We start from the raw sequence: 11,365 nt of genomic DNA on the forward strand, positions 1-11,365 counted from the left end.
GTTTAAGGAGGGACAAGTGACGTTTACAATAGAGTTGTCGTCAGGCAACGGTAAAAGCTCGGACCAAGGCGACTGACTACACGCAAGCATCAACGTTGTGTCCATATCTCGGTATTGAATGATCAAAGAGTAGCGCCATCTCACTTCGATCACATTTTGCGAGATTGTGTAGTGGACGGCATGGTGGACCAAAGCTATGCTTGTTGTTCATCTTATAATCTACAAATAAAGACACTCCAAACTCCTAAAAATACCCTTTGTGTGAATATCTCACACCTGCCTCTATCAAATACGCAATGTTATTATGATGATGATATCTCCTATCAGCGTACGCTGTACTCTTCCCACAGTGTTCATTAAAAGGACCCGCAGAATCCATCAACAAAGAATACCGACATCAAGTCATACAATGGTGTCAGAGAGACGAGTACCAAGCTTACTCCACGACTGAACATTAACCATAGGCTAATTCAAAGGTGGTTTCGTGGCCTTTCTTGGTTGGCTCAGTGTTCTTGACTTGATGCAGCATGACGGGAGGTAAGCAAGGGCGTCCATGCTTCTCCTCCCATTGAGAGCCACCAATGCCTGTATCTGGCCAGCCCATCCAGTTGTTGTATAATCGGTTAGGGGGTATGGCACGGTAGTACCAGGTTGAACCGATGTATCTTCGCTCTCGACCCCAGCCCATGGGGCTACCACGGCCACCGCAATCGCCCTTTTCACCAGGGTTGAACCATTTATTCAGGAATTTTCCGTCCCAGTCACGGTCCATGAAGACAGGATGAGGAGCATAGACTGCCTTGAGGCCATGCAGAAGGGCCACTGTCTGCGGCGTCATTTCTGAAGCAACATGGTTTCCACGTAAGTTTTCAACGTGCATGATGTTTAGTAGCCTCTTTGATACGCGAGACTGCGTAACAATGGTGGTTCGTCGAGGTATATCTTGAGACTTGTGGGTCGAATCGTTGTAGCCCCAAACCTGGTTGGCGATGACCCAGTTGCTGTTGATGGGATTGAACATGGGAGACACAGTGATCACATCAGCATCTTCGCCAACTCCCCATTCGTAGTTGTCCTGACTGGGGCTTGCAACAGGAGGCTTGGGACCGATGGGGTTGATGAAAGGAAATTCAGGAGCACCCCAAATAACATCGTCGCCGTATCGCTTCTCGACATCCTTGCGGAACTCATCGTCATAGTTGCCGTGGTAAGTAGGAATATACCATCTCTCGTTTCGCTCCCACATGCCCTTTCGAGGTTGCTTCTTGGCAAATTCACTGAGCTTGTCCAAAAGATGGTAGTGGTGGCCGGTAAAGCGGAAATCCATCTCCCAGTTCCAGACAAAATCGAATTGGGGAAACTCTTGGCTGAATTTCTGCACTGAAAGCCACTGGGCAGTGTGGACGTTCTTTGATTCAGGATCGGTCAGTTTTGGGTAGAGCTGCCAAACGATGTCGTCGTTCCAGAGGATCGTCATGCTGCGGAATTCAGGCGGTACACTCTGCGAGAGAACCTTTTGGTAAACATCCTCGTTGTCAAAGATGCGCAGGTTGTTATCTTTGACCTGGACCAGCAGGAATACTTCATATTGACCACCAGTCTTGAGAGACAACTCGGAAACCAGCGCCCTGATTGTTTGCTTATCATTTTCGGTGTAGTCCTTTCCAGTGTAAGACCGGAGAAGAATTGCAGTCCGGGGCTCGGAAACGTAATCCTTTGTAGGAGCTCTAGGATGCTTCACATGTTCCGAAGATTCAACCTCTGGCTGAGGACTAGCCACTGGGGGTGCGGTGTCAGCGTTGATCGGGACAGCGGAACTATCGCCTTCTGTCTCCGCTGGGACATCTCGTTTCGACCCTTGTGCTTGGACAGGCTCCTGAGGATTCTCAGGCTCATGAGGCCCAATGACAGTCTCGGAGTAGTTGTTGAGGTACTCATTGACTCGCTCTCGGTTCATTTCGAAACGCTGTGCATTCTTGTTGACACACATTCGCTGGAGGTCACCCCAGTTGACGGTATCAAAGTTAAGTGGTTGTGGTTCCCCACCAACCTTCTTGAACTGGCGATGCAAGCCATAGGGACCAAGTCGGGTCTCTCGCTCCCAGCAAAGGTTAGGGTCCATGTTGAGAGCATCATAGCTGCCAAAACGTGGCAGAGGCCATTCGCGGGGCCTGCCCTTGAAGACAAGCAGATCTTCGACAGGCTCCCCAGTGGCGCCTTTACATGGGAAGTACTGGGCGTGCCCAGCCTTCTTCCAATCGTCGCTGTTGTACTTGGGATAAGGATCGTAGCGGACAGGCTTTTCCGAGCTATACTCCACGTCGGCATCAGGATCGAATTTAAGATCAGTGCTGAACTCCTCGGGCCGAGCTTCATGGTTCTCCAAATTGGCCAAAGTCTTTCCATAGATGTGGTTCGAGCTAGGGAAGCTGATGCGATGTTAGCAAGTATATTGATTCTGGAGGACGTTAATACTCACTTCGATGTAACGGAGTAGGCATGTCTCCATTCCTTCCTCATATCCTTCTCATGCTGGAGTTTACCGAGATCTCCAAAGCCTCTCTCTTTTCCATCGGTCTCAAAACCGGGCTCAATATCATTAGGGTCCTCGCCATCGGTGGGGTCTCGCCAGTCCTTAAGATCTTGAGCTGTGAGCTCCCAAAGCTGTCTGTGGATGGCGCCATATTCATCCTCATCTCCCTCCTCCTTTGGCTGGGAGTTGCCACCTTGTTCAATGATGGAAGGCGGCGGTGCTTGAGCTGCGCCTTGGGAGTTGGAAGGGACTGGCATAGCTGCCGGCGAAAAGAGAAGGTAGTAGGCGGCCAACATAGCGAAGACGATAATAATCATGGACCTTGGCCGCAGCTTGGCGCCAAACAAGCGCCGGCTTTGGGGATGCCATTTCTTCATGATGGGCGACAAGTTTGCGAGTCGGTTGATCTGAAGAGCAACCGAGTTGTGTAGCAAACGAGAATCGAAAGCTGGTGTCGCAACTGAAAATGCGGTAGTCAACGAAGCCGACTGAGATCAGGGGTGCATGGCTTGTTGAATAGTTGAGACGCAGGTATTCGGCCGCAGGGACGCAAGGGATGTTGGTCGCAGGGAGGTATCGCCTAATATTAGCTATTTCGGTATCAAATAGCCTCGATCGGTCGGTCGGTCGGTCGCAAAACTGAACTGGATGCTTCTCTGTCGATTGAAGGAGTGTAATGGCTTCTATCAAAGACAGCCAAAGAAATGCAAAGAATGCAAAACTATAATTCAAGTCACACGCTGCGTTTTGGAAGGACGATGCGAACTGTATGTATATCAAGAAGAAAAAAGGGAAAGAAAAAGGGTCCTCAAGAAGGGAGAGTTGATGGAATGGGTGTGGATGATGAGGCGTTGTACAGTATTGGACATGGTACCTAGGAGCGTCTGGGCCAATAATGGCAATTGAACGTGTAACTAAGGTTTCAATTTAAGGGGGGATCTACTGTAGCTTGTGGCGCAACGTTGGCGCTCATGGAGGGGCTAGAGAGGGGAGCTGACGACGAATCAGTCAGTTCACAAACCGTTTTATAGGAGATTACAAGCGAGATCGACATATAATACATTGGAATGAGTACTTTGACTTGTTATTATACATTTTCATCATCGAATTCTTTGAACTGAGCCATGTTAACTCGTTCCTAGATTAACTGGATTCTATACACGTGGCTTCGCGAAATGGATGTCTACAGACCACCAATGCTCAGTTTCAATGAAACAAACTGGTTCCTGTATTCATCATCTTCTTAATTGGAGCGGGATTCTTGTTCCTGCTCTCCTTTGCCTACTCAACTACCTACTTGGTAGTTTGAGATAAGAATCTCTTGTTGTCTAGATACTGTACTGGATCCTTGAACGTTCCCCACTGCTGTTGATAAAGAACCCTGCTATCAGATCTTGAAGTTCTTTACGTATCAACAAGCACGGACCGGAGACTTGTAGAAGGTGATATCTCACTGCCTGTTGTGTTCTTGCAACTGTTTCAAATGTACTTCGATTTCGAGCAACTTGAATCGAGTCTCTCACTAATACACTATACTGCAGAGGCGCATACTACCATATCATACAGCTAATGCCCAATCCATGATCCAAACGTCTTCCTATAGTGGCACTCGGGACACTACCAAGACGTCGTCCAAAAAGAGACTGCACAATACTTGATGTACAAACCACAGCGGGGCCTAAAAAACAAGGGGGTATAATAACAAAACAAAGATGCTAGCCAACGCCAAGCGTGATAACAGCAAAACCAGGGGTGCTAAATGCATTGCGTTCTAGACGCATATAGGTGATATTACAAGATATAGATAGTCCATATAGCGTCATGGAGATTCAGATAAAATATTCAGGTCGTTACATCATGCCAAGTCGAGTGTTTCGTTTGTTCATTCGTGGTCGAGGACCAGGAGGCCCAGGAGGGCCCGGAGCCAGCCGGTTTCCGGGCGGCGGCATGCCGTATGGAGGTCGTGGGAGTCCCATACCGGGGCCCATTCGCTGTGCCGGGTGGCCAGGGAGACCCATCATGGGAGGTCGAGAACCTGACGGCGATCGGCCCGGAGGTGCTTTCATAGGATGGTATGGTTGCTGCACTCGGCGCCAAGCGTCTCGCTCGCAGTACGACTTGCCTTCCACCTCAAAGTAGCCTTCCGAAAGGGACCGACCACAATCGAGACATCGGAAACAACCAACGTGGTACTTGATTGAGAATTCGTCTTCTAGGTATTGGCCCTCAATGCCCTTCTCACAGCTTCCGCAGAGACTGCCGTTAAGTTTGTGGTAATGGTGTTCACAATAAGGCTTGTCGTTCAAGACGTAGAACTCGGCTGATGTGAAGGGTTCGGAGCATGTTGTGCAAACGAAGCAGGCCTTGTGGTATTTTCCTGTCAACCTTCCGTCCGCAGAGGAGATGCTCTTCCCTGTGATAGCGAGGCCGCAGGCTTTGCAGTTGCCTCGGGATCGCACAGGGTCCTGTGATGCTTTTCGAATCGGGGGTGCTAACGCTGGAGGGAGCGTTTGCGGTGAAGCTGTTTGCGGGGCTGGAGTAAGGTGGTGTTCTTGAGGTGACGCGGTGTAAGGTAGCTTCGATTGTGAAATCTGTCGCTGGTGAGGAATCTCTCGAGACCCATATCGGTTAGGAGAGTCAGTTCGTTCGCGAGGCATATCTTGTGGCGACTCTGCAAGAGGGGAACGAGCACGTGGAGGTCGTACGGGGGCCTCCGCTTGAGTGTTCTTAGATCCCAAAGCTTCCATCGAGCTTTCCAGATCTTCCATCAGTCCATCCATAGCCGAGAGGTCAGAGGGATCGCGTCGAGGTTGAGATCTTGTCTGGCTAGTCCGAGAGCTGCCGTTGCTCTGGCGGCTGAACGTAGAAAATCCAGAAGATGTAGAGTCGGAAGGTGTGTGGTAAGGGTTGTTGACACCGAATTCAGCGGCAAGATCGACAGATCCCGAGTATTTGCTGGACTTTGACGGACGCAATAGACTCTTGCGTGGCGGGGGTGCTCTCGAGGTGTCTGGTCCTAGCGATGGCTTGGAGGCATGCCCAAACCCACTGGAAGCCTTGCGTTCGGGCTTGATGCCAGGTGCAGAAGTAGTTCTTAGTGGTGCTTCTGATCGAACAGCGAGTGTGGGGAATGTGTCAGAGCGGTTCATTGTTCCCAGAGGCTGAGGCTGGAGTACCTCATCGACCTCGGACGGGCGCCCAAAACCTTCGTAGCCATCTCGTGTTGGTCGTTGAGGGGGGGCAGACACTTCGTAATCATTGTTGCTGGCACTTCCTGTGGGAGACGGCGACCTTTCATTTCTTTGGGTGGTAAAATAGTCCCTTGGTGATGCACTCAGGAAGCTTTCTGACTTATCACGGGGTTCTGCTATCTCCTTAGGAAAGGATGATGCTGAAGGACTGCGAATGGGATCAAAGGGACCTGGAGCGATCGTGTCCACTCTCCTGAATAGGGACGAGTTGACTCCTCCATTAGGGCTCACCGAGCGAGGCTGAAAGTCTGGGCCATGCTTCTTTTCGCCGAAGCCTCCGTAAGCTCCAGGGCGGTCGATAGGGCGCGGTGATGGCATGATAAGATCGTCTTCGTGTGGCGTTGGAACGTCGTCAAAGAAACAGTTCATGTCATTGATTGGCGATGTGCTGCGCGGTTCACTGTTTGGTGTCAATTGCCCTTTTCGCATAAACGGATGGTCTGTGGTATTGTTAGAGATCTCTTTTTTTGGTTGTTATATACCTTGGCAGGTAGTCACTTACTGGCAGCGTTGACATCTAGTGAGGGTGGTATGTGACCTGGTTTCTCAGGAGACGCTGGGCTGTAGAGTCCTGGACTGAAAGGTGCTGGGCTGTATGGAGTGTATGCCTCATATCTTTCTGGCGGAGGGGAAACTATAGGGCGATTAATTAGTTCACCGGGTTAATGAGACAAGCTGTGGCATTTTCTTCTCTTACGTTCAGGCGCTGGTGGAGCACAAACATGATCGCCCATCATGGAAATCTCAACCTCCCGACTACATGACGAGCACTTGATAGTCGGGAGAAACATTGATTCTCGTGGCAGAGCCATGGTGGCGGTGTGAGTTGTGTTGTTGGAGAGGAATAGGAGGAGTCCAGTTTATCAATGCCAGGCCGAGAGAAGAGCAATTGATTTGTCACTTTAGATTTCTTTAAAAGACCTTGGACAATGTGACGTATGAAAGGCCTTGTTGCAGTTGTTTCAAAAGATGACGCTTGATGTAAGACCTTTTACATTCGTACCCCAGGCCCGTTCTGCGACCGGTGTCCCTGGGGTTGGTGACGTGAATTGAGGATGCCAAAAGTCTGTGCAATAGCACTTTTTTTCGATCGCATGGAGAGAGTCGTGATGCTGCAGCGCTGGTTGTTCTATTGGTTGTGGCGTGAATAGAATTGTCGAGAGGATTTATCGTCAAGTCGTGTTCCAGTCGAACTAGGTCCAGGTCGCTTGCTTGGGTTGCTGTGCTGCCGGAGGAGAAGAAAGGCCCGGCCAATCTGCGATTGATGAATTGATTGTGCGCGTTACAAGTGAAGGATTTCTCGTTGAAATCCTAACAGGAGCAAGAAAGAAAGAGAATGAAGAGGTCAAAGAGTCGAAACACGAGACTAAAACGTCTGCGACGTGAGAGGAATAGAAAGAAGATCAGGTGTCGACTTGAAGAAAGGGACGATGCGATGCATATGGTGTCTCGAATGTGGAGGGAGAAGTGGGCGACTTAGGTTGAGTGCTCTGGTGCTGTAGGAAAAGGGACCGGGACCCTTGACTTTAGGTACTGCAGGTAGGCACCTCCACTGTACCTAGACTCCACTAATAGCCCGGCTCCTTAGGTAGGCTAGGCTTGACTTGAGTTGCAGGCTGACCCTTGTGCTTGTGCTTGTGCTTTTGCGCTTCTGCCCTTGTTGGCTAATAAGTTAATAAGTCCGTAGTGTGCAGCCTAATGAAGACACAGAGAGACCCCTGGCTTGGTGCAGTACAGTAGATACACACACTAATAAGAGAGAGGTGCAGAAATAAGATGGACGGCTCGCAAAGTGACGGGTTTACGGTGGGTGCGGTGTGGAATAAGTAATCGAACACAATCACCAACCGGAGCAATGTAAGCGTCTTTTTTTCTTCTTCTTTTCGAATTTCAAAGGCCCTTTGTCTGCCTTTGACAGCTTCTTTCAGCTGTCTTGTCTAGTCAATAACGCAGATATGACATACAGATTTCCGTCTATAGCTAAACCACTCCTCTCTCACTCCCTCCCTGTCTTGCCTTGTCTGTCCGGACTCCGTTGTCTCCAGCTACGCGGTAACCGACGTTCCAGTAAACTTTGTGGAACCGATCAACTACACGGCAATACCTCTTCTCTGGAGCTTCTGGGCTGAAATGGCGTCCAGCCAGAAGGAGGGCAGTGAGACATGACTTGCAGGCGATAATTCGATTGTCAAGAGGGAGACAGGAAACGGGGACTAAGATCTACTGCATTCCTTATCTGACCGTGTCTCGCTTGTTGAACAGTTTATTCCCATGCCGTGCACGTCTCGTGTCTTCGTAGAAGGGCTAGAGGGCAACAATGTCTTTGTTCGGATTGTCCATCCACCAAACAAGTTAGCCTGCATTAAGATAGTCAGATGCGGGAGATTTCTTCATGTCTGGAAGTTGACAGATGACAGTCTATGACTGGCTCTTGGCTGACGCTTTGTATAATTGCATTCATTGTTTGCAGCTTGTCAGTCTCCTGGACGCGTTCTCGAGTGGCCGAGAGCTTGCTGCTCAAGGTCAAGCTCATAAAACAGTTCCCGCAACGGCTGAGCCAAAGAAAGAAGCCAAATCGAGTCCGGCCTCTTCCGAGCCGGTCATGAGAAGACGCCACAGAATGTTGGAATATTCTCTGGCTGGTTGATGCCAACCATGCTCATAGGTCGTCAACTTATGGAGGTAGAAATAAAATAAAATACCTAGGAATGATCCACTGAAAACCGTGGACAACCTACCCTACTCGGGTACCTTGCAGCAGCCTATGGCCAATCATAGAGCTGATATGCAAGCACTAATCTAGGTAGGGGTGGCCCGTTCACCGAAAGGAGATCTGCTTCATTTAACTCTGCTTCTTATGGTGTCGAGATCCGCCTGTCAACGACTGGAACCTACCTTTGGTTGTTGTACGGATAACGAAAGGGACATTAATCAATTGATTATCCGATCTGCAACTCAACTGGATGTCTCGGAATTCCTTCAATGCTACCAGGACCGAGACATTGGCCCGATTAGGCCATGTTGAACCCAGCTGGGAATAAGGATATAAATCCGCAAGCAGAAGACGCTTCATGCGATCACTGTGACTGAACCACCTATTGGATAAAGTATTGGTAAGTGATAAAGACCCCCCGGCCTCTGGGTCCTATATCATACCTGCCTGTCCTCATTCGGGTGATGCGCCGTGGGGGGGCCATGGTAGATCTTCGTAGAATGGCCCAAATGAAGCAGGTTCCATCTCCTGGTTGAGCTGCAATTCAGCATCCTTAATGCAAGGCATCCATTACTTTGATGACAACGATGCCTTATCTGCACGCTTTCCCCTGTTCAACAGTTAAAATGTGTCTTGTCTTGTTGGCCGTTTTCGTTGCTAAGAAAAGATCTGCGAGGCCAAGTTCGCCAAGCGATAACTGGAGCCGGATCCAATGCTCCACTGTCTCAGGTCTCTGATCGGGAGATCAAGAGTCCGTAAAGGTCAGGTCCAATATGGAAGTTAATATGTCAAGTGAAGGCGAGGACTCGACCGAAACTCAATTGCAATCAGAATCAGTCTGACTGACTGGCGCCACGGATCGGCTTTAATACCTGTATATTCATTAGACTGATAGGCAGTAACGCCACGATTTGACGTATTGGCTTTAACTACCCCTGGCGATCGCTGTTGATGGGAGAGTAGTCTAACCTTTCCTTGAGTTTCTCTACATTCTACTGTCGCCATGTCTCTGATACGATGCCTTTGTATAGAGTTACAGATGTACATACCTACCTAGGTAGCTGCTATGTATCTTGATATTGAATCACGAGATAATCGAAATGGGTCGATGATCGTTTTATCGTTTAATTGGCATTAATCAACCATTTCAAGTTTCCCCTCGTCTCGTGATAAGCAGTGACACTGGCGCGTTTACACTTCAAAACTAACGCCAGAAGTCAATACGAGCCTTTGAAGCTACCGTGTCAGTTTGTTGGTAATCGACCGTTTGAACTCCTTGTCATGATACTAAATATACGGTTCATTGTTAGTGCTCGTACTAGCTAGTCATGAAGGAGAGCTTGGGTTCTCCTCTGCCCTGGCGCTGAGGGCACGTCATTTATTGCATGGCTCTTGCGCATTCTGAACAGTCCAATGATTTACATGATTTACAGCATCTCTGCTCATGGTAGTGGCTACCTAGCTAGAGTTATTTGTTACTGCATATTGTAAAAAGGTGACTAGATTCAAGTCTTCGAGACATGATCGACGGTCGGCTATCTGATATACGTGACCATTGCCGGATACATGGACCGCAGAAAGAGATTCCGTTGACAATCATTATCAACCGATATGGCCGCGGCAATGCCGAATGCTGCTGAGACTGAACACCAGGTTTGAGGTGTTTCTCCAGCAATTGCTCTAAGTCTCAAACAATAAATGGTGAAAGCACCGGCATGGAAGATTTGCCTTGACCCAGAACGCCAAAAATGCTCCTGGCAACTGCATCTAGGACCATGTCTCGCTCAGGCTTAGACTTCAGATTTGGAACCCTTTCAGCTGTCAAAGCTGAGGAGGTGAAGAGGCACCTGTCGACCATCTGAATGCCAGACAACCAATGTACATTGTGAATGACATGGAATATGTCTATTCACATTGTCTGGGTAATGTTTCTAATGTCGCTTTCAGTTCCGAAGCCTGAAGCCGATCATTGCAAGAAAAGTTGAATCAAATGAAGTCATGAGGCCTCCATTGGGTGATCCTTATGAAAGACGTTGGCTTTTGACTTTTGGACCAGAACCTCTTACATTAGACGTTCGACAGTTAGACGGTGAGAGCGGATGTCGTGGAGGGGCGATCTCAACACCACACAGAATCGCTCGCTGTAGGTGTGGATCTTCGGCTGAGCATAGTCACTTGCCTGTGACACTTCCGTGTTACATGTGAACGGGGCAGTTTCTTAACAGAATAGAAAAGACATCAATTATAGAATTTGGACTTTGGACACAGAAGGTCTGTTCTCATGAAGAGAAACAGCACATCTTGACGGTTGAACTGGACTGAACTTGCTCAAAATCTACCTACAGAGCACCTGCGCGATATCAAGGTGCTCGGCTAGCGTTGGCTACGGTTGATCGGCCGAGGACAAACTGCATATCAAACCAGACCGAAGGAATCCCAGACGCAGATGACCTCGGCAAGCTGCAGCGACAGGATGAATGGCCAGTTGTTTTGAAGTCTCTGAAAACCTGGTCAATGCAAGTATACGTGTTTGATAGGAGTTTGTCCATTGAATTGCTATCAACCGTGAAGATCTTTTGCTGCATCCATCAGTATGGGTCTGACGACGCGGAAACAATTGATCTCAAACGCTGTTTATTACTCGAGGTTTCATTGTCGAAACACTCTGTGGAAACAAAACAAAACAAAACCTGAACTGTATGATGTCCAGGTCCCGTCGTTGACAGGGCGGCTTATTCATAACCTAGAATGTTCTCCAGTCAATATTCCCCTGTGACAGTTTTTCTTTACTGCCCAGGTACATACCAGATGAGTGGCAGTCCCGTAGTAATGATACATGTCATCCACGGCTAAAGCCTTGATCGGTAT

The 11,365-nt window shown here is 48.8% G+C and overlaps 2 protein-coding genes across 2 annotated transcripts; both read right to left on the reverse strand.

Moving 5' to 3' along the window:
- Window positions 1-139: 139 nt before the first annotated feature.
- On the reverse strand, window positions 140-3,045 carry B0J16DRAFT_71486 (uncharacterized protein). The gene is made up of 2 exons (XM_046134357.1): window positions 2,480-3,045; window positions 140-2,429 (listed from the first exon to the last, which is right to left on the reverse strand). Exons 1-2 carry the CDS (start codon window positions 2,908-2,910, stop codon window positions 455-457), a joined length of 2,406 nt encoding a protein of 801 aa, XP_045987030.1. The 5' UTR covers window positions 2,911-3,045; the 3' UTR covers window positions 140-454.
- A 1,070-nt stretch (window positions 3,046-4,115) lies between these two features.
- On the reverse strand, window positions 4,116-6,873 carry B0J16DRAFT_71493 (uncharacterized protein). The gene is made up of 3 exons (XM_046134358.1): window positions 6,482-6,873; window positions 6,287-6,418; window positions 4,116-6,224 (listed from the first exon to the last, which is right to left on the reverse strand). Exons 1-3 carry the CDS (start codon window positions 6,594-6,596, stop codon window positions 4,384-4,386), a joined length of 2,088 nt encoding a protein of 695 aa, XP_045987031.1. The 5' UTR covers window positions 6,597-6,873; the 3' UTR covers window positions 4,116-4,383.
- Between the last annotated feature and the right edge of the window lie 4,492 nt (window positions 6,874-11,365).

Source organism: Fusarium flagelliforme, assembly GCF_020744385.1.
Source record: "Fusarium flagelliforme strain FIESC 12 MPI-CAGE-AA-0113 chromosome Unknown B0J16scaffold_2, whole genome shotgun sequence".
Classification (NCBI taxonomy): Eukaryota; Fungi; Ascomycota; class Sordariomycetes; order Hypocreales; family Nectriaceae; genus Fusarium; species Fusarium flagelliforme.